Source organism: Lissotriton vulgaris, chromosome 6, assembly GCF_964263255.1.
Source record: "Lissotriton vulgaris chromosome 6, aLisVul1.2, whole genome shotgun sequence".
In the NCBI taxonomy this organism is placed as follows: Eukaryota; Metazoa; Chordata; class Amphibia; order Caudata; family Salamandridae; genus Lissotriton; species Lissotriton vulgaris.
Window position 1 is genome coordinate 183,053,347 of NC_141694.1, and position 27,175 is coordinate 183,080,521.

Below are 27,175 nucleotides of genomic sequence, written 5' to 3' on the forward strand. Positions count from 1 at the left end.
ACTTGGTACAATCTTAGAACAACTACCAAAATAGGGTACTTTTCAAACAGTTCTCCTATATGGGACCTTCCGGACCCACCTGAGTGGACTAAAGATGCCTTGATAAGCCCGCTAAAAGAAGCTGGTATCATAACTTGGGGAGATCTCTTTTTTGAAGGGGAAATGTTTTCCTGGGAGCATTTAGTTAGAAAAGTAGGCCCCAATCTATCAAGGCTTAAATTTCTCCAGATCTCTAGTTGGGCGAATGCACAAAATTCTGACACCACTCGTTGTTCAAAAGGATTACTGGGAGGCAGCAGTCAACTGGAATCTTCTCTACTGGACAATACCCTAAAAACTAAAGAGGTTTCCCATTTCTATAATTTAATCCTAGAGGAAATAGATGGAGTATTCCACCTACCAGATCAACTTTGGGGTTCTCTTCTGCCGACATTAAATATAAACGAACTATGGGAGATATCCTTTACTGTGTTATGGGATATTGTCAAACCTGCTTGGCTGCGAAGAAACCACTTTTTTACCCTTCACAGGGCGTACTATTCCCCTCAAAGGCTGTCAAAATTTACATCTGGTATACCAGTAGCTTGCCCACGGTGTGGTCTAGTAGCTGCTTCTGACGCTCATATGTTTTATGATTGCCCTCATCTATCGTCTTACTGGCAATCAATTAGTAACAAATTAACATTTTCTATAGGCATCACTGTGAATATAGACCTAGGACTGGCAATTTTTGGAATACAGGACAAAAAACGCACCGCAAATAACAATCTTGTGTTCTATTCAATGTTGGTAGCCCGACGTGAGACTTGTAAGCGTTGGAAAGAGGCCTCCCCCCCGACTCTACAAGATTGGAGCTCATCTATGCTCTCTATATCAAAACTAGATCTCTCAAGAGGAGGAAAACCAGAAAGAAGAGCCTTCTGGCTAAAACTCGATTGGTCGCAATAATTTGAAGCTGGGTTTTTTTTTTCCCCAGTTCCAATGATTACGAAGCCATGTCGTACTCCTTTTTGCTTATTCATATCTGACTTTTATAATTAAGGTCAATCTGTGGTTTAAGCAGTGGTGTAATTTGGCTAATGGCAAGCTCCGTCCTAAGAGTACATAAAGGTCTGTGACTAAGGATGAAATTAACTTGTCTGTAGGGTCATGGCACTCCTTCATAATCATTGACCCCTACCAGTCCTGCACTGAGACAGCAAGTCTTTCTCCAGGTTACACCTTTTTTGAGCCCAAGGTACTTATGGGCCAGCCATGGTTGAGATGAGGAACACAAAAAAAACAAAAAAAAAAAAACCACTATCACCTGTTCCCCCACAAAAGAAGAATTTGTGATTTCTACCTTTGCCTGAAAAAGACGTACTTTTTTTTCCTCTGGCTACAGCTCTAAATCGCACCTGGTCTACTGTTCATAGTCCTTTGGATTGGTATAGTGATTGTCTTTTTCTTGCTCCTGCATTGGAATTACCTCCCAGAATGCTCTGCAGTTATTCATGTGAAGTTGGTCCTGAAACCGCATGCGTTATCACACCATGAACAGAGGGGCCTATCTTCAGTGAACATTACAGCAGTTCCAGTTCCTGATGGAATAGTTTGGGCCAGAGTTTCCTATGATGTGCATGGTCCTACTGAACCTTTGAGAATTCCACATTTATTCAAAATTTCTCTTAATAATATCATTACTTTTAGACCCACGCTCAGATGAATGGGAAATTAAAACTCTGCACACTATGCTATCTGATTTAGAGCTATATGCTGCATTTTCAAATTACTAATTGTATGATGGTACATCTAATTTTGACAACACATTCTATTACCAACACTATGGTCACCATTTTTGCACAAAGCAAGTATCCCACATAACCATGTCACTTACCATCCATGAGAACATTGCCCAACACTGCCAAGAGGTAGTTCAACAATATTTGCTCAATGGTTTTCTGATTTTTCTGGGTGTAGCATTTCAGATACAGAACTTATTATTATAGGCTTGCACAAACATCTGCAAATAAAAATATGCTTACTAAACCTAAGCTTACATACTCTGCTCCCTTTATTTCCCAACTGTCTTTAAGGGGTTTCGACTTTTCGAGGGACACTATAGACACAAAATCTGTCTGGGGGACTAAAGATTGGTAGGTTCGGGGAACTGAGGCCCTGTTTAGAGCATGCCTCAGGCCACATCAGATAATCTTCCTGAACAAGACTGTGCAACAGACTTCTTGTCATGGGCTAGCCAAGATGAAGGACTTGAATAAACCTTAGATTAACTCACTTACACACTTTGGGGATTGGCAAAATTATACAGTACACAGTGAGGATACTTTAGATACCATGCTTCACAGTGGTTCTTACAATTCATCAGACCTTAATTGGAAGGGATGGTTGGTTTAGCCTATCAACACAAATAACTGTCAGTCAAGATTCAAGGGTACCACTGAAGGGTTTAGAATCCATAGGCCTGACGCACACTATGTGCACTCAGAACACTCGGGGTTGACATCTTAAAGTGTTAGGAAGTTATGCCTAGAGTGGCTAAAAACCTCAACACTGTCTCAGGTGAAGTAACACATGTGCCTTCTCTCAGATGACATGGATCTTAGGGATTTTTTGTTTGGTCCCCAAAAGCCATGTCAAAAGCTCTTCTTGTATTCTATTTACAACGAGCTATGGAACATCTCTGAACAGGAGGCTGCAGAGAGACAGCGTGAAATAGATAGGGTTAACCTGAAAAGGCTTTGGCTGTGGTCGACAATGGTATGATCACACTATCTTCCAGGATTTATTCTCTGGGCAACATTGTGTCTTCTGCAATAGCTATAATGGAACAGGATTTGTCTATTCTACAACACAGGCAATCGCAATTGCGGTCCATTATTTTGCTAAGCTAGATGCTACAATCTCTGCATTCTGGCCACGAGGCCTGGTGTTACATCAACATCATGAATCTGTTTTTTGCATACAATCTAATGGAAAGACATATGGTAATGGCACAGAGAGATGCAAAATATACCATGTTGCACATTAAAAAATTATACCAATTACCTTTTACTGTGGCTGAGTTATCTTCCACAGAATGGTTAATCCATGGTCACAACATTCCAATTTCAATCCTGTCTCAAATACCATCAGGTACACATATACGAAGCACCAGGAGAAGGATATATACATGAGAACTGAGATACAGAAGGGGGACACTGAAGTTTTTCTTAGCGGTTCAAAATGGGAAAGTGCTTTAAGTGAGTCCTTAGTTTGCAAAGACATTTCACTTCACGGGGCATGTAATGCTTCGGTTGCAAACTTGTCCTGTTACTTGTAAGGCTCCCCTAATGCTGTGAATATTCTGGTGTTTGAGCTGCTCTTGAATGGGAGATATTTTATGCTGAATGATCAAGGCTGTTGTGGGGTGGTCCCGGGCATGCTATGGCTTCCTTGAATGTTTCCTGAATACGGTTTGATTCTCAGAGCACACTGAAAGCCATGCATTTTCAAAAAGGCCTTAACCGCAGCCCGAGAGACTCTTGATTTCCAGTTTGCAAGGTCTTCATCTGAGATACAGGCACTAGTCCATATGAACTTTCTGCTCCATTTCGGGAAAATGGTTCATTGTATCTTCAACATGTCTGATACAAAGGTAATCGTACTCCTATATAAACCTTTAGGTTCTGGACTATTGAGCACCTTTCAGACCATCTTCGGGGTCCTTCAGCATTCATACGCTCCGTATTGGGAAGCGTGTTTGGAGGGCATCCGCTGGTCCTACTACTTGTAGCGGGCATCCTGGCTTTAATTTTCCTGCTTCTTAATGGATGTCCAAGTTCATTAAGAGATGACAAAAGCACTGCTGGTGCGACGTTGTCATGAACGCATAGTGGCTCATCTGGGCACACCTCAGCTTCGGGAACTAAGCGAGCATTGGTTCCTATCGTTCACACCAGTCTGGCTTGACTGCATCTTGCCTTTGTTCGGCTGCCTATTCACCGGATATGAATGCGTGTTGGACCTTGGTCTGACACTTCCATCTGTTGTGCCACAGGACATAGATGTACTACTGGGCAAATTAAAGGCCCACAAGTATCAGTGTCCACAGTGTATTCCCATGTTGATGACGCATTCTAAGACCCTCCACAGGATGCTTCAGCTCCTGGCAGAACTGACATCTCTACAACAGGCTCACAAGTGTTGAGTGCTTCCTCAGCTGCTGCTGCTGTGGAAACAGAAAAAGATCACCTTTGCTCCATTGACCTGAATCATGAGGTGTTACACGGACTGCCGCCTTTGAATGCGAGCGACAGTAATGTTGCGTCTCCCACACAGGACACAAATATTTGGCTCTCTGTGTGATGGGACCAATTCGGCCTTTTTTACAAAACAAGCAAAATGGAGTGAAAAACATATTTTTGTTTTATTTTTCTGCTCTACCTGAGCACGATTGCTTTCTATGGGCTCAGTCAGTCTTATCATATATTGATTTTTAATGGCCATGTAGAGCTATTTGAGTTTTATAGCATTCTTTTTACATACATCAAGATTTTAGATGTTTTTATACACTTATTTTATGACAATGTTTCAGTAGGCTTATTTTAAGCATTAGTTGATCTCTTTGACCTTTGGATGAGGTGTGGTTGTTATGTCCCCTAACCTAGGCTCAAGTAGCACACCGACCTTTTACCTACATTCGTCCTACCTTGCTCTGCATAACGGTTCTAGCAATGACCTTTCCCCCAGTTGTGTGCTGATTAACATACTCTGTACAAAAGCCATCACCATCTTTATCCTTGAGCGACAGGCCTACTTTGCATAATTGCAATAATTGATTTAGGTTCATTTACATAATCGTACTCACAACATTTGGATTGTGGTAGAGCGCTGAGGCTAGCTTTATGGTATAAAAGAAGTGTTTAATTTGAGACTAAGATGGAGTCCTTCATTCTCTCCCATCAGATAATGGGATTGGCTCTTTCCTAGAGGATTCTTGGCTTTACAACTACCTACATCCTAGGTAGACTTAGGTAGGGTCCGCATAGTAGGAGTACGCCTGATTACTGTCATCTTTATATATGCCTGCATATATTCACTGTTTTAGCACCATGATAGAATTCTACCTTCTATTTACTCTGTTGTGACTTGTAAACTTTTACATTTGCTTCTGTCTAATGATTGTCGCAGCAAACATGTTTTATACTAGAATGACACTGGTTCAATAAATGTTTATTGAAAATCCCTCCAATGTTTAGTCTGTGTATCTATCTGAGACTAAGTGAGCACGAGTGACTAAGCGAAAAGTACTGTACTGTTTCTACAATCCCTGAAAGGTCAAGGGTTGTGATGTTCAGAGGTTGCCAGAAATTATTTGCTCCTTGGTAAGGTTTGGGGGCTTATAATGGCACTGTGAGCCAGCTGGTCTACAGGCAAACATATCCTTTAGGGGTGTCCGAAATCAGTATACACACCTAGGCCCAGATGTAGGTAAAATAGATTTACCGAATTTTAATTACCGAAGCCCATAGGAATGAATGGGGCATTACCGGTCGGTATTTACCGAATCGGTAAATACCGATTTTGACAAGGGTGCAGGGGGTGTCACTTTGACACCCTCTAGCACCCCCAAAAAAGATTCGGGGGCCATGTGGCAGGCATACCTGCCCTAAGGACAGGTCTGCCTGTCATATGGCACAGGTGTGCATGCACACATGTGCATGCACACCGGAATCGGTATTTTACCATGAAGTTGGATTTCATGGTAAAATACCGATTCTGTAAGGCTTGTGGGACTCAGAAGAGTCCCACCTACATCTCATTGTTACCGAATCGGTAAAAATACCGATTCGGTATTTTACAGATTCGGTAAATTTACTGATCGGTAAATTTACCGAATCTGTAAAATATGTGGCCCTACATACCATTGTGTGAATCTCGGTCGGTAACGGCCGAAAATACCGATTTTCGGCCGTTACCGACCGACCTACATCCGGCCCCAAGCCCTTAGTTTATGTTATCCGACCAATGCAGAGATCCTGCAGATTTATAGGAACTAATCGACATCTTAAAGTTAACAATGTAAAGTCTCTTCCTATGACTTTTGTCACCTACTTCACAATATAAAACTGCTTCCAAATTTTTTTTCCAGAGACTGGCTAATGTAAATCCCCTTCGTATGTGTTACATTTGTCAGATAGTTCACAAGGTAAACTCCCTTCTCTCCTACTGCATTTGCACTTGAGTGTTCACTATGTGAAACCCACTCTTGCTGTTTTTGTCACTTAGTTATGTCACAGGGTTACATCATGCAAAGTTCCTTCCTACTGTATTTGACACAGAGTCACTGGTTACCATGCATATGCTCGCTATGAACAATGAAAGTACTTTATAGGCTGCCCAGATCTGTATTAGAATGTCTCCCAGTATGAAGTTCCTTCCTCTTGTGCGGAGAGTCCCAATCTACATGCCGTGGCACCCCGATGCACCATCCAAACTACCCAGGGGTGCAGCAAACAGATTGGGAATCACAGGAAGAAACTGCTGCATACAATGAGCATAACAAACACAAGAAAGTGCCGGACAGTCTGAATAGAAGCAAACAAATGCACACCTAGTATAAGTAATTACCAGGTGGACAACCCATTCGTGATTGATCACTTGTATTTTATAGAAACCTTTTCTGAAATGTTTTTGGCATCAAAAGTTATACACCACATTCACAGAAAGTACACAAATGCATTGAAACCAAAATACAATACATAACATAACATTATAACATACAAATATAGTGATTATGAATACAATAAACAACTGTGCTATGCCTCACAATACAGTGTTATACTGAGGCACCAATCCTGAATTACAAATGAACAAGTGGACAGAGAAATGAAATACTAGCCTACTTGTTTCCACCACCCTAGACACGTGTTAGTTTTAACAAATGGTACAAAAATAGGAACACACAAAAAACTAAGCAGACATGTCAAATTTGTGCTAATCCTGTTCCTATTATGCCCTAATATTCGCAGTGTCTGGGTGGAGCAGGACGCCGACGCGTTTCGAACCCATAGAAATAGTGGAGGGTTCTCCTCAGGACAAGGATTGGGGGTCGTTGTTGCTGTGAATTTAAAAAAATGGAATCAATGGAATGTTGACTACCACCTTACTGAAACTACCACACTGTACAGACACGTAAGGGTACCTTAGACTTGCAATGTCAGGAAACTCTCTGTGGGTTTTCCTGTGGGTGAGATGATATAAACCCTAATTAATCACTAAGCCACAAACAATGCGTGAGCCTCCAAATGATCAGGAAAGGATGGGCACGTACCTTGGTGGGTACACCACTATGAAGCGTGGGGGGTGCCGGTGCGCGTTAGATCAGCAGTTACACGGATTATGCCTGAGAAGATAAACAACGCTATATGTCAACAAGTCGGACTCCTAATGCCCCAGAAAGTTTCTAGCGCATGTAACTGTCACTACCAGAGAGGTGAGAGGAGCACGTACCTCGTTAGGTAGACGTTCATTACTTTGCGCGAACTCGAGCGGCAGCCGCCGCTGTAGTTCGGAAGCTGTGGGGACACAGAGAGACGGTGATCAGAGTTGAGCCTAAAAACGTTTGCTGGCTCATGGTTGGTAACGTAAAAGACGAAGCGGGACTTACATTTTACACGATTGAATCGGTCTCCACACCGAGCACCAACTTCGCTGGACAGGTAGCGCGAGTGTGTTGGGGGCGTGTCCTAGTCTTTTTGTACGCGTAATGCGTTAGTGAAAGTATGGACGAGGGAGTACTGGGACTTGTAGTCCAAGAGAAAGCGAGGGCATTTCCCGGTGTTTTTAAACCTGATGCGTTAGAGTCTGGGCCACTAGGACCCTGGCACCAACAGATACGTTTGTACATTAGGCAATCTGGCCCTACTATGATCATAAACAGGGGGCTGGCAGTGTGGGTACATAAAAACGTGAGCGATTGAGAATATTTATAGGCACATGAGCGACTGGCAGCATAAGCAGATAACGACTGCAGACAAGCTAACTAGAGGTTACTTAGTTCATTAAGGTCATTTAGTCCCACCATGGCAGTATTAAACCTCAGAATGAGGTAGGCCTCTTTTTGAGCAAGCCGGACATCAGGGTCCCCTCCGGCTCCAGGTGTGTTCTTGATGTTTGACAGGACTGTCCATTTCAGATCGTTGGCTGAATGTTCTTTGCGCAAGAAGTGAGATACTAGGGGCGCAGTCAGTACTTTGTTATTTATCCTAGATCTGTGCTGGATGATGCGTTGGCGCACCTCCTGGGTAGTTTTTCCGATGTAGACCTTGCCACAGGGGCACGTAATCGCATAAACTGCGTACTTGGTCTTGCAGTTGGTGAAGTTATTATGGCGCCAAAATTTCTGACCATCGGTGAACAGGGTTCCTTCTGTCGTCAGGTTGCACACAGAACATGTGCCACATTTGCGGTGACCCATGACTGGGCCCATATTGAAAAGGGTACTCTGTGATTCTTTTTTTGTGGCACCTCTGGTAGATGAAATTTGTTGACCAATGCTCCTGTTTTTTTTGAGAGCAAACAATGGTTTGCCGATGTTGGGCAGGATTTCTTCAATCAAGTGCCAATTGCTGCGAATTATTTTTTGCACCGGATTGGTATGGGGGCCAAAGGTGGAGACGCAGACCATTCTCTCAACGGTAGATTTTTCTCTCTTTTGCAAGAGGTGTTCCCGTGGGGTCCATCTTGCTCTCTTCATGGACTGTTTTAGAAGTTTTGCAGGATAGCCTCGTGCCCTCAGCTTGTTCGTCAGGGCTTCGCCATGAATGGTGAAGTCTTCTGTTCTTGAACAGTTCCGTCTTACCCGGAGGTATTGGCCGTATGGAAGGTTGTTCTTCAGGCTTTTCGGGTGGAAACTTGCGTAATGTAACGCGTTATTCCTGTCTGTTTTCTTCTGAAAGAGTGTGGACTTAAGGCCCTCTGGTGTTGATTTTATCTCCACATCCAGAAATGGCATGCATTTGCAGTCGTATACCAGACTGAATTTTATGTCTGGGCTGCGGTTATTCAACCATTGGTGGAACTCCTCAAGGGACTCAGGTGTGCCGTTCCAGATGCACCAGACATCATCTATGTACCTGAGCCACTGCCCAATGTGTGCTGCATAGGGGTTGTTATTATAGACAAACCTGTCCTCGTATTGAGCCATATACAGGATAGCCATTTCAGGTGCGAATGGACACCCCATCGCCGATCCCTTAATCTGTAGAAACATCTCGTCCTCGAAGATGAAAAAATTCTTTTTGAGGGCTAAGGACGCTAGCTTCACGATGAGTTCAGTGGGCACTCTATGTGGCCGCGGTCTTGAGTTGAGGTACAGTTCTATCACATCAATCCCATCTTGCTGTGGGATTTGGGTGTATAGAGAGGACACGTCCATTGTGACTAAGAGTTGGGTGTCTGGATCGAACTCAACTCCCTCAACTTTAGTCAGGAAATCCATAGTATCTCGTAGAAAGGATGGTACTTTGATGGTAAACTCCTTCAGGAAAACGTCCACAAACTTGGAGATAGGTTCCAACACCGAGTCACAACCCGAGACTATCGGGCGGCCAGGTGGAGCATTTGGATCTTTGTGCACCTTTGGCAGGAAATACAGATGGGGGGTGCGTGGGAAGCGTTTGACCAGGTACTCTGCTTCCTTGGGGCCAATAATTCCATTATCTCTCGCATCTTTGACAATCTGTGAGATTTCATGGGTAATCTCGGCTGTCGGGTCATGTGTGATCAGGCGGTACCAATCGGTGTTATACACATGTTTCCTTCCTTCAGTCTTATACAGGTCCTTAGACCAGAGGACCACCGCACCTCCCTTGTCTGCTGGTCTAATCACGGCTTCCTGCTGGTTCTTCAGGGTTGTGATGGCCTGTCTTTGGTCTTTAGTCAGATTGCTCGGTACGAATCTTCTTTTCTTTTCAAGCTCATTTAAAGAAGATAATACTTTCTGCTCAAAGGTAATGATGTTTTTTGTCATATTATTGTTCGGAGGACAGAAGAAAGATTTGTTTCTGAGGCCTGATACCTCAGTTTGTGGTTCATATGTTGAGTCTTTAAAGAACCATCTGAGGCGGATTTTGCGAAAGAACTCGATCACCTCTAATTTCACTTTCGTGAAGTCAATATGTGTACCAGGTACAAATGAAAGTCCCAATTGCAGTAGTTCCTCTTCTGCCTTAGTCAGGACTTTCTTGGAGATGTTAATGATAGAGGAGTCTTCTAGGATTTGTAATTCCGTTTGCGTGTTGACATTTCCCATTGTGGTTTGAATTTGGTCCGCTGTTGCGGTTGGCCCTGTCCTAAAAAAGGCCTCTTCTGTTGACCCCTGTTCGATGATCCTTCGCCTGGATCTGATTCTGCTGACGAGTCAGAAGATGAGGTTTCCGAAAATGTAAGGAATCTCTTCTTTGATCTTCCTTGATACGTGTTAAGATATCTAGTTGACTCGGAACGGGTATAGAAGTCCTCCTTCAAATATGGGTACACAGTTTCGAGGTTAAACGCCTTTTTGTCTTTCTCAAACTTCGTTGTTTTAAAGTTTATTGTATTGTCTTTAAATGTTGTGATCTCCTTTTCTATCTTTTCAAGGAGAAGTTTTGCCTCCGACTCTGTATGGTTGTCTTTAATAATTTGAAGCTGCTCTTCGATCTCCTCGATTTCTTTTTTACAGATTCTGTGAGCCGTTTCAACAGTATGGACCATAAGGTCCCTGCTGCATTTCGTACTGATGCAGCTGAAGCCTTTCTTGTACACTGGATCGTCGGTGAAGAGGACAGGAACGTTCTTGATCTGTAGCCCCCACGGTATAGTACCAGCTCTTAGATTGGCCAGCAGGAACTGGCCATGAAGTTCCGTTCTGATATGCTTTTTTTGAAGTCTCACAAGCTTATCTGCCACGTTTTGCTGCTTAGCCGCGCCGCTCAATGTGAAGGAAGTGAACAGTGTGGAGTCAGCAAGGAGTTTCTCAATGTGTTCCTCACTGAATGAAAGTGTGTCCTTATCTGCCATTTGTTTTCCTATACGGAATGCAATTAATGTGTTATTTGTATGAGGTAAAGCGACTTGAAGCCTTACGGGTAATGACCCGTTCGAGAACAAGGGAAAGAGAAAAAGGCTGGGTCCTGTCTCTGACCGGCTGGACCACTCTTTTATAACAAACACAAGAAAGTGCCGGACAGTCTGAATAGAAGCAAACAAATGCACACCTAGTATAAGTAATTACCAGGTGGACAACCCATTCGTGATTGATCACTTGTATTTTATAGAAACCTTTTCTGAAATGTTTTTGGCATCAAAAGTTATACACCACATTCACAGAAAGTACACAAATGCATTGAAACCAAAATACAATACATAACATAACATTATAACATACAAATATAGTGATTATGAATACAATAAACAACTGTGCTATGCCTCACAATACAGTGTTATACTGAGGCACCAATCCTGAATTACAAATGAACAAGTGGACAGAGAAATGAAATACTAGCCTACTTGTTTCCACCACCCTAGACACGTGTTAGTTTTAACAAATGGTACAAAAATAGGAACACACAAAAAACTAAGCAGACATGTCAAATTTGTGCTAATCCTGTTCCTATTATGCCCTAATATTCGCAGTGTCTGGGTGGAGCAGGACGCCGACGCGTTTCGAACCCATAGAATTAGTGGAGGGTTCTCCTCAGGACAAGGATTGGGGGTCGTTGTTGCTGTGAATTTAAAAAAATGGAATCAATGGAATGTTGACTACCACCTTACTGAAACTACCACACTGTACAGACACGTAAGGGTACCTTAGACTTGCAATGTCAGGAAACTCTCTGTGGGTTTTCCTGTGGGTGAGATGATATAAACCCTAATTAATCACTAAGCCACAAACAATGCGTGAGCCTCCAAATGATCAGGAAAGGATGGGCACGTACCTTGGTGGGTACACCACTATGAAGCGTGGGGGGTGCCGGTGCGCGTTAGATCAGCAGTTACACGGATTATGCCTGAGAAGATAAACAACGCTATATGTCAACAAGTCGGACTCCTAATGCCCCAGAAAGTTTCTAGCGCATGTAACTGTCACTACCAGAGAGGTGAGAGGAGCACGTACCTCGTTAGGTAGACGTTCATTACTTTGCGCGAACTCGAGCGGCAGCCGCCGCTGTAGTTCGGAAGCTGTGGGGACACAGAGAGACGGTGATCAGAGTTGAGCCTAAAAACGTTTGCTGGCTCATGGTTGGTAACGTAAAAGACGAAGCGGGACTTACATTTTACACGATTGAATCGGTCTCCACACCGAGCACCAACTTCGCTGGACAGGTAGCGCGAGTGTGTTGGGGGCGTGTCCTAGTCTTTTTGTACGCGTAATGCGTTAGTGAAAGTATGGACGAGGGAGTACTGGGACTTGTAGTCCAAGAGAAAGCGAGGGCATTTCCCGGTGTTTTTAAACCTGATGCGTTAGAGTCTGGGCCACTAGGACCCTGGCACCAACAGATACGTTTGTACATTAGGCAATCTGGCCCTACTATGATCATAAACAGGGGGCTGGCAGTGTGGGTACATAAAAACGTGAGCGATTGAGAATATTTATAGGCACATGAGCGACTGGCAGCATAAGCAGATAACGACTGCAGACAAGCTAACTAGAGGTTACTTAGTTCATTAAGGTCATTTAGTCCCACCATGGCAGTATTAAACCTCAGAATGAGGTAGGCCTCTTTTTGAGCAAGCCGGACATCAGGGTCCCCTCCGGCTCCAGGTGTGTTCTTGATGTTTGACAGGACTGTCCATTTCAGATCGTTGGCTGAATGTTCTTTGCGCAAGAAGTGAGATACTAGGGGCGCAGTCAGTACTTTGTTATTTATCCTAGATCTGTGCTGGATGATGCGTTGGCGCACCTCCTGGGTAGTTTTTCCGATGTAGACCTTGCCACAGGGGCACGTAATCGCATAAACTGCGTACTTGGTCTTGCAGTTGGTGAAGTTATTATGGCGCCAAAATTTCTGACCATCGGTGAACAGGGTTCCTTCTGTCGTCAGGTTGCACACAGAACATGTGCCACATTTGCGGTGACCCATGACTGGGCCCATATTGAAAAGGGTACTCTGTGATTCTTTTTTTGTGGCACCTCTGGTAGATGAAATTTGTTGACCAATGCTCCTGTTTTTTTTGAGAGCAAACAATGGTTTGCCGATGTTGGGCAGGATTTCTTCAATCAAGTGCCAATTGCTGCGAATTATTTTTTGCACCGGATTGGTATGGGGGCCAAAGGTGGAGACGCAGACCATTCTCTCAACGGTAGATTTTTCTCTCTTTTGCAAGAGGTGTTCCCGTGGGGTCCATCTTGCTCTCTTCATGGACTGTTTTAGAAGTTTTGCAGGATAGCCTCGTGCCCTCAGCTTGTTCGTCAGGGCTTCGCCATGAATGGTGAAGTCTTCTGTTCTTGAACAGTTCCGTCTTACCCGGAGGTATTGGCCGTATGGAAGGTTGTTCTTCAGGCTTTTCGGGTGGAAACTTGCGTAATGTAACGCGTTATTCCTGTCTGTTTTCTTCTGAAAGAGTGTGGACTTAAGGCCCTCTGGTGTTGATTTTATCTCCACATCCAGAAATGGCATGCATTTGCAGTCGTATACCAGACTGAATTTTATGTCTGGGCTGCGGTTATTCAACCATTGGTGGAACTCCTCAAGGGACTCAGGTGTGCCGTTCCAGATGCACCAGACATCATCTATGTACCTGAGCCACTGCCCAATGTGTGCTGCATAGGGGTTGTTATTATAGACAAACCTGTCCTCGTATTGAGCCATATACAGGATAGCCATTTCAGGTGCGAATGGACACCCCATCGCCGATCCCTTAATCTGTAGAAACATCTCGTCCTCGAAGATGAAAAAATTCTTTTTGAGGGCTAAGGACGCTAGCTTCACGATGAGTTCAGTGGGCACTCTATGTGGCCGCGGTCTTGAGTTGAGGTACAGTTCTATCACATCAATCCCATCTTGCTGTGGGATTTGGGTGTATAGAGAGGACACGTCCATTGTGACTAAGAGTTGGGTGTCTGGATCGAACTCAACTCCCTCAACTTTAGTCAGGAAATCCATAGTATCTCGTAGAAAGGATGGTACTTTGATGGTAAACTCCTTCAGGAAAACGTCCACAAACTTGGAGATAGGTTCCAACACCGAGTCACAACCCGAGACTATCGGGCGGCCAGGTGGAGCATTTGGATCTTTGTGCACCTTTGGCAGGAAATACAGATGGGGGGTGCGTGGGAAGCGTTTGACCAGGTACTCTGCTTCCTTGGGGCCAATAATTCCATTATCTCTCGCGTCTTTGACAATCTGTGAGATTTCATGGGTAATCTCGGCTGTCGGGTCATGTGTGATCAGGCGGTACCAATCGGTGTTATACACATGTTTCCTTCCTTCAGTCTTATACAGGTCCTCGAACAGGGGTCAACAGAAGAGGCCTTTTTTAGGACAGGGCCAACCGCAACAGCGGACCAAATTCAAACCACAATGGGAAATGTCAACACGCAAACGGAATTACAAATCCTAGAAGACTCCTCTATCATTAACATCTCCAAGAAAGTCCTGACTAAGGCAGAAGAGGAACTACTGCAATTGGGACTTTCATTTGTACCTGGTACACATATTGACTTCACGAAAGTGAAATTAGAGGTGATCGAGTTCTTTCGCAAAATCCGCCTCAGATGGTTCTTTAAAGACTCAACATATGAACCACAAACTGAGGTATCAGGCCTCAGAAACAAATCTTTCTTCTGTCCTCCGAACAATAATATGACAAAAAACATCATTACCTTTGAGCAGAAAGTATTATCTTCTTTAAATGAGCTTGAAAAGAAAAGAAGATTCGTACCGAGCAATCTGACTAAAGACCAAAGACAGGCCATCACAACCCTGAAGAACCAGCAGGAAGCCGTGATTAGACCAGCAGACAAGGGAGGTGCGGTGGTCCTCTGGTCTAAGGACCTGTATAAGACTGAAGGAAGGAAACATGTGTATAACACCGATTGGTACCGCCTGATCACACATGACCCGACAGCCGAGATTACCCATGAAATCTCACAGATTGTCAAAGATGCGAGAGATAATGGAATTATTGGCCCCAAGGAAGCAGAGTACCTGGTCAAACGCTTCCCACGCACCCCCCATCTGTATTTCCTGCCAAAGGTGCACAAAGATCCAAATGCTCCACCTGGCCGCCCGATAGTCTCGGGTTGTGACTCGGTGTTGGAACCTATCTCCAAGTTTGTGGACGTTTTCCTGAAGGAGTTTACCATCAAAGTACCATCCTTTCTACGAGATACTATGGATTTCCTGACTAAAGTTGAGGGAGTTGAGTTCGATCCAGACACCCAACTCTTAGTCACAATGGACGTGTCCTCTCTATACACCCAAATCCCACAGCAAGATGGGATTGATGTGATAGAACTGTACCTCAACTCAAGACCGCGGCCACATAGAGTGCCCACTGAACTCATCGTGAAGCTAGCGTCCTTAGCCCTCAAAAAGAATTTTTTCATCTTCGAGGACGAGATGTTTCTACAGATTAAGGGATCGGCGATGGGGTGTCCATTCGCACCTGAAATGGCTATCCTGTATATGGCTCAATACGAGGACAGGTTTGTCTATAATAACAACCCCTATGCAGCACACATTGGGCAGTGGCTCAGGTACATAGATGATGTCTGGTGCATCTGGAACGGCACACCTGAGTCCCTTGAGGAGTTCCACCAATGGTTGAATAACCGCAGCCCAGACATAAAATTCAGTCTGGTATACGACTGCAAATGCATGCCATTTCTGGATGTGGAGATAAAATCAACACCAGAGGGCCTTAAGTCCACACTCTTTCAGAAGAAAACAGACAGGAATAACGCGTTACATTACGCAAGTTTCCACCCGAAAAGCCTGAAGAACAACCTTCCATACGGCCAATACCTCCGGGTAAGACGGAACTGTTCAAGAACAGAAGACTTCACCATTCATGGCGAAGCCCTGACGAACAAGCTGAGGGCACGAGGCTATCCTGCAAAACTTCTAAAACAGTCCATGAAGAGAGCAAGATGGACCCCACGGGAACACCTCTTGCAAAAGAGAGAAAAATCTACCGTTGAGAGAATGGTCTGCGTCTCCACCTTTGGCCCCCATACCAATCCGGTGCAAAAAATAATTCGCAGCAATTGGCACTTGATTGAAGAAATCCTGCCCAACATCGGCAAACCATTGTTTGCTCTCAAAAAAAACAGGAGCATTGGTCAACAAATTTCATCTACCAGAGGTGCCACAAAAAAAGAATCACAGAGTACCCTTTTCAATATGGGCCCAGTCATGGGTCACCGCAAATGTGGCACATGTTCTGTGTGCAACCTGACGACAGAAGGAACCCTGTTCACCGATGGTCAGAAATTTTGGCGCCATAATAACTTCACCAACTGCAAGACCAAGTACGCAGTTTATGCGATTACGTGCCCCTGTGGCAAGGTCTACATCGGAAAAACTACCCAGGAGGTGCGCCAACGCATCATCCAGCACAGATCTAGGATAAATAACAAAGTACTGACTGCGCCCCTAGTATCTCACTTCTTGCGCAAAGAACATTCAGCCAACGATCTGAAATGGACAGTCCTGTCAAACATCAAGAACACACCTGGAGCCGGAGGGGACCCTGATGTCCGGCTTGCTCAAAAAGAGGCCTACCTCATTCTGAGGTTTAATACTGCCATGGTGGGACTAAATGACCTTAATGAACTAAGTAACCTCTAGTTAGCTTGTCTGCAGTCGTTATCTGCTTATGCTGCCAGTCGCTCATGTGCCTATAAATATTCTCAATCGCTCACGTTTTTATGTACCCACACTGCCAGCCCCCTGTTTATGATCATAGTAGGGCCAGATTGCCTAATGTACAAACGTATCTGTTGGTGCCAGGGTCCTAGTGGCCCAGACTCTAACGCATCAGGTTTAAAAACACCGGGAAATGCCCTCGCTTTCTCTTGGACTACAAGTCCCAGTACTCCCTCGTCCATACTTTCACTAACGCATTACGCGTACAAAAAGACTAGGACACGCCCCCAACACACTCGCGCTACCTGTCCAGCGAAGTTGGTGCTCGGTGTGGAGACCGATTCAATCGTGTAAAATGTAAGTCCCGCTTCGTCTTTTACGTTACCAACCATGAGCCAGCAAACGTTTTTAGGCTCAACTCTGATCACCGTCTCTCTGTGTCCCCACAGCTTCCGAACTACAGCGGCGGCTGCCGCTCGAGTTCGCGCAAAGTAATGAACGTCTACCTAACGAGGTACGTGCTCCTCTCACCTCTCTGGTAGTGACAGTTACATGCGCTAGAAACTTTCTGGGGCATTAGGAGTCCGACTTGTTGACATATAGCGTTGTTTATCTTCTCAGGCATAATCCGTGTAACTGCTGATCTAACGCGCACCGGCACCCCCCACGCTTCATAGTGGTGTACCCACCAAGGTACGTGCCCATCCTTTCCTGATCATTTGGAGGCTCACGCATTGTTTGTGGCTTAGTGATTAATTAGGGTTTATATCATCTCACCCACAGGAAAACCCACAGAGAGTTTCCTGACATTGCAAGTCTAAGGTACCCTTACGTGTCTGTACAGTGTGGTAGTTTCAGTAAGGTGGTAGTCAACATTCCATTGATTCCATTTTTTTAAATTCACAGCAACAACGACCCCCAATCCTTGTCCTGAGGAGAACCCTCCACTAATTCTATGGGTTCGAAACGCGTCGGCGTCCTGCTCCACCCAAACACTGCGAATATTAGGGCATAATAGGAACAGGATTAGCACAAATTTGACATGTCTGCTTAGTTTTTTGTGTGTTCCTATTTTTGTACCATTTGTTAAAACTAACACGTGTCTAGGGTGGTGGAAACAAGTAGGCTAGTATTTCATTTCTCTGTCCACTTGTTCATTTGTAATTCAGGATTGGTGCCTCAGTATAACACTGTATTGTGAGGCATAGCACAGTTGTTTATTGTATTCATAATCACTATATTTGTATGTTATAATGTTATGTTATGTATTGTATTTTGGTTTCAATGCATTTGTGTACTTTCTGTGAATGTGGTGTATAACTTTTGATGCCAAAAACATTTCAGAAAAGGTTTCTATAAAATACAAGTGATCAATCACGAATGGGTTGTCCACCTGGTAATTACTTATACTAGGTGTGCATTTGTTTGCTTCTATTCAGACTGTCCGGCACTTTCTTGTGTTTGTTATAAAAGAGTGGTCCAGCCGGTCAGAGACAGGACCCAGCCTTTTTCTCTTTCCCGCATACAATGAGCATAAAGCACAGGCCCGCATTCTCCAGCATGGACTCTTAGAAGCCGGCTGCCTGACTGAACAGTTTTGTAAGCGCAAATATAGGAGTGACTCACTAGGAATGCAACACTGAAAGTGTTTTTTTGTGGGGAAATTGTGAAAATGTTTGCAATAAGGCAACATTAAAGGCAATTCTTGAGACTGACAGAGCTGGTCACACGCATCATTAGGACTGTTGTTTTAAAAAGTTTGGGTCCACCTCAGAACAAGGATTGAAATGGTCACAATGCCAATTCCTGCTATGAGCAGTGTTAGTTTTTCCTTTCAAACTTTGAATACCACATAAGGCCCTGGGCTTCCAGGTTTTAGAATGCCACAACTCTTCCAATTCCTGGTAGCTATTTAAAGCTAAAGATTTTCATCCGAGCATTTTATATTTATTATTTGTAACCACAGCTTCACTGCAGTGTCTTAGCGCTAAACAGGCAAGACTGCTGTAGAGGGGGTGGAATTTACAAGCGTTAATTAGAGTGGATGAATAGATTTGTGGGAGTTTTGCGAAATGGGACAGATGTGTAGGAGAGCACTTTTTCATGAATTATTCCATTACCTGACCAAAATGTATTAAACCGTTTTTCTAAATGAGAACAATGGCACTTATAAATTCAGAATATTCTGGGTTGCCACTATAGGGAACTAGAGTTGGTTCATATAGCTGTAACAATTAGTCAGTATCTCAATTTGTTAATACAATTTCTACATGGTTTTGGCTGGTATTTGATGAAACGAATTTGGATACAAATGCAGAAAGTTAGAAAGCTACACCCATTTCCTTTTTTTCTTTTTATGGACAAAAAACAAATGTTAGTAGAGATTCAGCTATTCTGTATCAATGCTAAATAATGCTTTTTGCTTTTTGGGTGTTACTATCCATGTTCATTTGAATACTTGCATTGAACTGCATGATGAATCAGTTGATAACTCTACTTCTCTACATTCACTCTACTCCTATTGGCATTCATTTGTACATTAACATGATCTCACAAAAGGTATCAATGAGAATTATTTATTTTGTCCCGTGCCCATCTCCCCCTTCACTTGGTGCCCAGGAGTAAGCCGCTCTAAATACATTTTTTATTTAAACAAAAATTGATTGAAAAAATTCCATATTCAGACCCCAGTGCTGAAGAGTATTGTTTCCGACTTAACCAATTTAAGTTCTTTATTAAATAATAGTTATATTTGTATTTTGTTACATCAATCAACTTCATCCCAATTATCTTCAGGGAGAAAAATGGAAGTACTCTCTAGGCTGGGCTTACATACCCCCACCCGCCAAAAAAGTAACACAATGGGGCGCTACGGCCAACAGCCAATAGGTCAAGGGAGCTGTGGTTGGAAAAGGTTTGGGGACCACTGCTCTAGTGAAACCCCATCCTATTGTATTAGTCACAGAGCTCAAAATGTTAAACTCTTTGCTATTTTAGATGTCAGAGAGATTACAATGTAAAACCCCTTCCAACTGCATTTTCAGAGAGTCTATTATGTAACGTTCCCTTACTGTGTATTTGTCAGAGAGTTCAGACCTCCAGTATTTGTAATGGGATTACACAGGATTGCCATTAACAATACCTTTATCAGATATATGCAAAGTACGTACTTCAGAAGCACGAATTGCAAATTAACCATAAGCATGTGAAACAAGTCAATTTAGGGGCTTAGCCAAAGCTTTCTCAAAACTGCTTTATAAAGCTGTTTTTGATGATTAGATTAGCTCACACAGACAACTAAAAATATCTCTAGCCACACCTAACGAGTTGTTTGTGGGGTTTTGCAAAATTGAAATATGCACACATTTTCTGTTCTTCTAAAATCTCTCTATATCTTCTTCGCAGTATCACAGTTATCATCCTTTGAGGTTAGGGTATATTTTGATAATATGCGTTCAAATGTTGGAAAAGTTCATCAAAGGCGATGGATGTGAGGGTAGTGAGGGTTTTGGAATATCACAGATAGATGGTTTAGCAAAGGACAAATGCACTGTGTATATTATGTGCATACTCTCCAGATAAAAAAATAAATTAACTCTGCATTAGATCTCTGTAGATTGCTGCTCTTACGGCAGAAATCTGTGTGAATCTTATTGGCCACAGAATCAAATTCTAGAAGGGACAATACACCATTTTATTACTTGAAACTCAATCAAGTAAACACATTTAAGTAGGCAAATGTGCAGTTTTATGAGTAGACTGTACTTCTCTATGGTAGAGGTATTGTCAGTCAAATTTCAAGTGTGTATTTTGCAGCTAAAAGCACTCTAAAGCAGCTAAAAGCACTCTCCATTCAACTGTCAGTAAGCTCAATGCTAATATTGGTATTTTGAAAGTTAATGTTTCAGAATGTAAGGTACTGTTGGCAAACAACACAGGACTGCACGAAGTAACAATTGACATGGGGGTACATGACAGCTGATGAAAAAATCTGTTCACAAACATTCCAGTAGTATGCAGTTTGCTTCATGGTTATATTTTTTGTTAAGGGTTAATACGCAGCTAGAACCAATTAACCGTGCAACTGCCAGATTGTGTCTAATGAATAGCTGAATGCAAGACATGCTATGACTTATTAGACACTTGCTGGCACATGCATCAACGTAGGCTTTTGTGATTCCTTAATTCCGAATATTAAGGAATCGCAATTAAGGAATCGCAAAAGCCTATGCATGTAGGAATCGCTATAAAAATAGCGATTCCTAAACATTCCTTAATTGCTACTCACAAATTGCTTGTCGCAATTAAGGAATGCTGTCCCATTCATTCCTAGGGGCCTACAGGCCCATAGGAATGAATTGGAGATTGCATGAGCAATTTCATGGGTGCAAGGGTGTCAAAATGACACCCTGTTGCACCCCTGAAATTGATCTGGGCACATATGTTGCACACACAAAAGTGCATTTTTCAAAGTTTTTGCAAATTACCACGAAGGTCAACTTTATGGTAATTTGCTACTCCTATTAGCGAAATCGCTAATTTTGTAACTTTCATGCATTGCATTTAAGGAATCTCAATTTAGGAATCCTTAAATGCAATCGCAATTTAAGGAATCGCAAATTAGTAATTCCTTAAATTACGATTTTTGCATTTGAGATGATGCATCCCAAATGAAAAAATACAGGTCGCAAAGGGGCGGATTCTGAAAATCTGCCAGTTTGCGACCGATTTTTCCTTTGATGCATGTGCCTTAATGATTTTTGAGTCCTCTGCTGGCTGCAGTGCTCATGAACGTCTATAAAGTCATCAACAAGAAATCTGGAAAAGTTCACCAGCTCAGAATATGATTTAAACATTTACGTGGGCAGAAGTCATTTGTGCAGATTAACAGTTGACAATTACATTTTAAACCTGATTGCTTTTAAAGACATTTTAAGGTTGCTATCAAATAAAGATATTTACCTTTGTATGATTCAAAATGTTTGATCAAATAGCCACATTCTTCAATAATTTTGTCTTCAATTGTCGATTTACCCATGCCAAAGTCGCGTAAAGTTGTTATTGTAAATCTTCTCATCACCTTCCAGTTTTCCCCATGAGAGAAAATTATTCCTATATAGAATTGAAATGATAACAACCTCTTAAAGCTGAGTTTTCATTCAATTTGATTCTTTCATGCAAATACAAGAATTTGAGTGGCACAAAGTGATCATACCCTAAAAATAAATATCATTACAGTACCTAAAAAATGTATGCATTCTTTGCTGTTGCATTTCAGCTTTCCTTTTGATAGAAATATTGAATTATAAATAATCCTATGTGTCATAGGACACTCTGGATGTAATTACCCAATATGCATATAACACATAAAGCTCTGAAACCTAAAAATGAGCCTTTTGTACATTTACACATTCTTCTACATGCGCCATTGTCTTCTTAACACAAAGTGGGATGTCTTCTTTCAGATGTGTCTTGGCATTTCAGTGGTAAGTAGTTGGTGTGATTATATAAGATTCACTTATACCTCCAAAACTACCCCAACATTTGACTGGAATTTGTATCAACCTACTGTTATAAAATGTAATTTTGAACTGACTAATCCGAGAAAAGGCAGCTCAAATGTTGGTGCAAAGTTGCACCAGTGCACTCTTTGTAAGCGGGGCCACAAAACTCATGTAACCTTTCATAGTGCTTGCAATTGACAGGCAGACACATACACACACGCGCGCAGGCACACACGTCAAAAGAAAGATGTCTTCCTTTGAGCCTAAAAAATAAACTATATATAGAGATGGAGTGGTTGACTGATTCTGGTGTCAGTTGAAGCATCAGACGGGGTCACTCCAATCGGTGTAGCAAGGCAGGCCGATAGAAGAATTTGTAAATACTACCAAATATTGATGAAATGGTCATGACTTTGAATGAAGAAAGATATTTTACGACTTTTGATCTTGCTTTGGCATATAATCAGATCATGTTAGCAGAAGAGTCTCAAGAGTTGCCTTGTTTTGTCACTCTATTGGATTCATATAAATTCAAATGAGTGTCATTTGGGTTCATTTCAACCACCTCAATATTTCAAAGGTATATGTTGTTGATGTTAAAAGGTATCAGAGGTGTGAGGTACTATCAGGATGACTTTTAATTTTTGGTAATGCCAAAGGTCAACACGATGATTCAGTGAGAATGGTGCTGAAGATGTTGTTTTCTGTTTTGCCTTTAAAATTGGAAAAGTGCAGGTTTGGGGTGAGTGAGGTGAACTATTTGGAATATAAAATTTCCAAGAAGGGGATCTGTCCCAAATCAGATTTGGTAAACATTATCCAGGACTAGGGACTGAAGGCCCCATGCTTAAACACTAGTTTGAGTGAACCTTTTACCAAAGAAGAAATTGCATATTTTTTAGGTGATGTAGACTATTACGGAACATTTACTCACATATGTACAGATAAAAAAGCAAACATGACACAATTCACTGTCGAATTCAAATGGACTACTGTGTGTAGTGAGGATTTTAATTTGATAAAACAGGAATTAAAAATGGCTCAGCAATTGCAAATGTTAGTTCCGGTCATTATTTACACAGATGCCAGTTTGAAAAGTGATGTGTGCATAATGGTTTAGAGCATAGATCTTTACATTTTGTGATGCTGAGACCCCCTTGTCAAAGATTTGTAGGCGTAAGGACCCCTCTTGACAAATATTTTTAGAACCTGGTACTCCTCATCATTTACAACTATCGACAACCAAAAACACCCCCCCTCCTCCACAAAGCAACCGGGTGCTGATGGCCTGGCGGCTGAGTTCTATAAACCGTTCCCAGATTTCTTAGCAGATAGAATTCTTGAGACCTTAGATGAGGCACGAGAGAGGAAAGAACTACCGAGCTCTACGTGTGAAGCACTCTTAGTGCAGATCCCTAAGGCAGGGAAAGACCCCACATTACTAAACTCATATAGGCCCATATCTATGTTAAACGTGGCCCTAAAGCTCATGATCCATGTTTTGGCATCCAGATTGCTCCGGTATTTGCTCCAAATTATTCCTGAAGTCTAATCAGGTTTCATACCCATAGGTATATTCTGCGAAATATCAGTCGCCTGGCACATGTTATGCAGTCCCTGGAAGGGAAATCGGGGAATAGTGCCCTGGCCTTCTTAGCTATAGAGCAGGCGTTGGGCTAGGTCAGATGGGACTATATCTGGCTGGTACTAGAAAAATTGGGTCTAGGACAGCAAAACATCGAATGGGTCAAGCTATTATTCTCAAAGCCATCGGCTAGGGACCGTTCTTGACGTTATGTGTCAGAAAGTATAGGGTTCCAAAGAGGGACACAGCAGGGGTGCCCGCTCTCTCCGCTAATATTTGCAATAGCAATGGAGCTGCTAGCCTGCCACCTTAGACAGACACTCAGAGGACATGGCATAAAAATAGGACCATCTAAACATGTGGTCTCCCTATATGCAGATGATGCTTTGGTGTATCTAAGTTCCCCTGTGCCATCTGCTGCAATACTGGTCAGTGTACTGGATAGATCTGCGGTAGCCTCGGGACTAAGGATCAACTAGACTAAGTCACAGCTATATCCAATCACACAATCTGAAGAGGGTGAAGTGTCCCAACTTCCACAACTGGAGCTCCCATGGGAATTGGAAGCAGTACGGTACCTAGGAATACCGATCGCCAGGGGCGGGGATCAGTTCTACGATCTAAACATGGGAAGAATAATAAGGGGACTTCATGGAAGTGTGAACTTCTAGAACACCCTAAAGCTGTCCCTTATCGGTAAAGTGGCCTTAATACAAATGGTGGTGTTATCCAGATGCCTCTATGTCATCTAGGGGTCTTTTTATGAGATCCTGCGCAAGAACTAGAATTGCTGCTGACATCCTTGTTATGGAATGGGAGGCAATGTAGGGTGAGTCTGGAGGTGATGAAACGGCAATGGGATAGAGGGGGGTTGGAAATCCCAGATCTGGAGCTCTATTACCTGGCATCGCAGCTACAGCACAAGATACTGTGGCTTGACACAGAATCCTCCTGGGATAAGACCCTATTGGAGGGTACCTACAGGAATCAGCACCTACCAATCCTACTCATGAGGGGAAAAGGCATACCAGGCACGACCACCCCCCCAATACGATTAATGGCTTGTGGGATAGAATGGTAAAAACAGTGATCAAGAGGAAGCCCTTCCCACCAGAGGCAAATGTATGGGGTATACCACAGTTCGCCAAGATAGAGCAAGCAGTGACAATCAAAAAATGGAGAGAAGGAGTCTGCCTAATGTTAGCGTACCTGTACACAGAAGATAGGTTCATAACCTATCAGGACGCAGTGGAAGCATTTGAACAATTCTGACAATTTCTGCAATATGCAAAAATAGCTGCCACGGCTAAAGACCTCTGGCTGACCTTTCCCAAGGCCCCAGAACACTCAAACACGCTAGTCGCCATGATGTCCATGGCAGGAGGGTGTACATTTGTGACCCATCTATATAGGGCACTGAGGGAGGACAGACAAGGCAAACCCTTAAAAATAGAAGAAAGATGGCAGGAGGTTATTTATTATCCATTAACGCAGTCTGAGAGAAGAAGATACACAAGGGAGTCCGTAAAGTGTCAATAGGTGCCAGGTCTAAATTAATACAATACAACATAATACATATGACGTACCTATCCCCCAGACGACTGCACACGATTAACGCATCAAGTGACCTACAGTGCTCTAGATGCAGGTGTACACAAGCCCATTTTGTTTACATGGTCTTGCAATGTCCCCCTATACAAAAATACTGGATGGAAGTACTTGAAAACGCAATAGGGTGACAGGATGGAGTGTAGTACTAGAGATAACAACATGGCTTCTGGGACTGATACCCAGCAATCCCAAGCATAAAACAACCAGACACTTTCTGATACTGGGACTCACAATAGCAAAAAGGCATTTGCAATTCATTGGCTGTCTCAACAGGGCACATTCATAGCTAAATGGAAGTTAGACCACAAAGAATGGGCGACGGCAGAGGAAGAACACATGAGGAAAACCAGACTAGATGAGAAATTGCCAGAGGTATTATTGGCCTGGGGAATGACGATACAAGAGTTGATAGCCACACCCCAGCCATTGCAATTAGACCCAGTGGGGGAGAGCAACAGGATACAGGGGACGCCCTAAGACAAGTTGGATGAGCTACGGACTCACAAGTTGACTCATAAAAAGTGAAAATCAGCACGACAAAACACACTAACCCTGGTAAAAGGATACTGGTTGGGGGAAGTGGGTTGAGTTTTCTTTTTTCTTTCAAATTATGATCTTTAAAGTTTAGGAGTATTGCTAAATAGTTATACTGTAACTGATGGATTGATGTATAGAATATCCGTTGTACATTGGGTAATGGCTGCTGTTTACGTGACAAAACAATAAAGAAATTGAAAAATAAAAACATTAATGCCCCCAATTCCCACAGCAAATACTTTTTACAGTGGGAAAATAATATTAAAGAGTGTTTAGCAAACCAAAGGTCAGTCAGCATGGGGACATGGTCAAAGGTGTAGCTAAAAACAAAGGGCCTCATATGAGGAATTGCCGTAGGGCAGAGCCGCAAGTCTTCTTACTGTGTTGCCCTACGCCAATGTGAAAGGACAGGAAGGCACCGTATTTCTAAAATACAGTGCATTCCTTTTCTTCCCCCTTGCGTTGTTGCACAAATAGCTGCCTAGCACCAACATGGGCAGGATTGTTTTTGTGGAGGAAGGGGCACCAGTTTTGAGTGATTTTGTACATATGGGGCAGCATCAAAATTCATGGGCGTCCCATGGAGCACTTCCTTGAGGCAGAGTAAGGCAATGCAATGCAGTGACTTGCACTGCTTTGTCTTACTCCATATCCATTATGCCATGCAAAGCCATACAGGGTGATTTCTGCCGCCTCATAGGTATGGTTAAGGTGGTTGCGCCACCTGAGAGTTAAAAAAAGTGATGCTCTGGCAGCGCAATACTCTCACAAATAAGCGCTAAAATATTCTGCACGTTTTTTAGGTCTTTTACCATCAGGTACCTACACATAAAATAATGGGCAGCATGAATGAAAAATAAATTAAAAAAGTTGTTACTCAGGTAAAAATGCACTGTAGTACAATTATGAAACCTCTATTAGTTAATGCACTGCAGAGGACTGTGTGTAACCAGAGAGCCAGAGAATGTAATCTTGGTTGGTGCAGTGGAGAATAGGGACTTGTGTACTTTTAGTGCTACGAGGTCACAGCCTGTGACAAAGCACTGTGACTATGTTAGTATTTATTTCATACTTGCATTACATAGAGTATAAGATAGACTGAT

General features: G+C 42.8%; 1 protein-coding gene across 1 annotated transcript in view; it reads right to left on the reverse strand.

Annotated features, from left to right (window-relative positions):
- The window catches only part of LOC147706990 (cytochrome P450 2K1-like), a 528,089-nt gene that overhangs the window by 315,082 nt on the left and 185,832 nt on the right, over positions 1 to 27,175 (reverse strand). Inside the window, exon 3 of the mRNA XM_086926217.1 lies at positions 21,798 to 21,947. Coding sequence (XP_086782343.1) covers positions 21,798 to 21,947 — 150 coding nt within the window. The remainder of the gene's footprint in view (positions 1 to 21,797; positions 21,948 to 27,175) is intronic.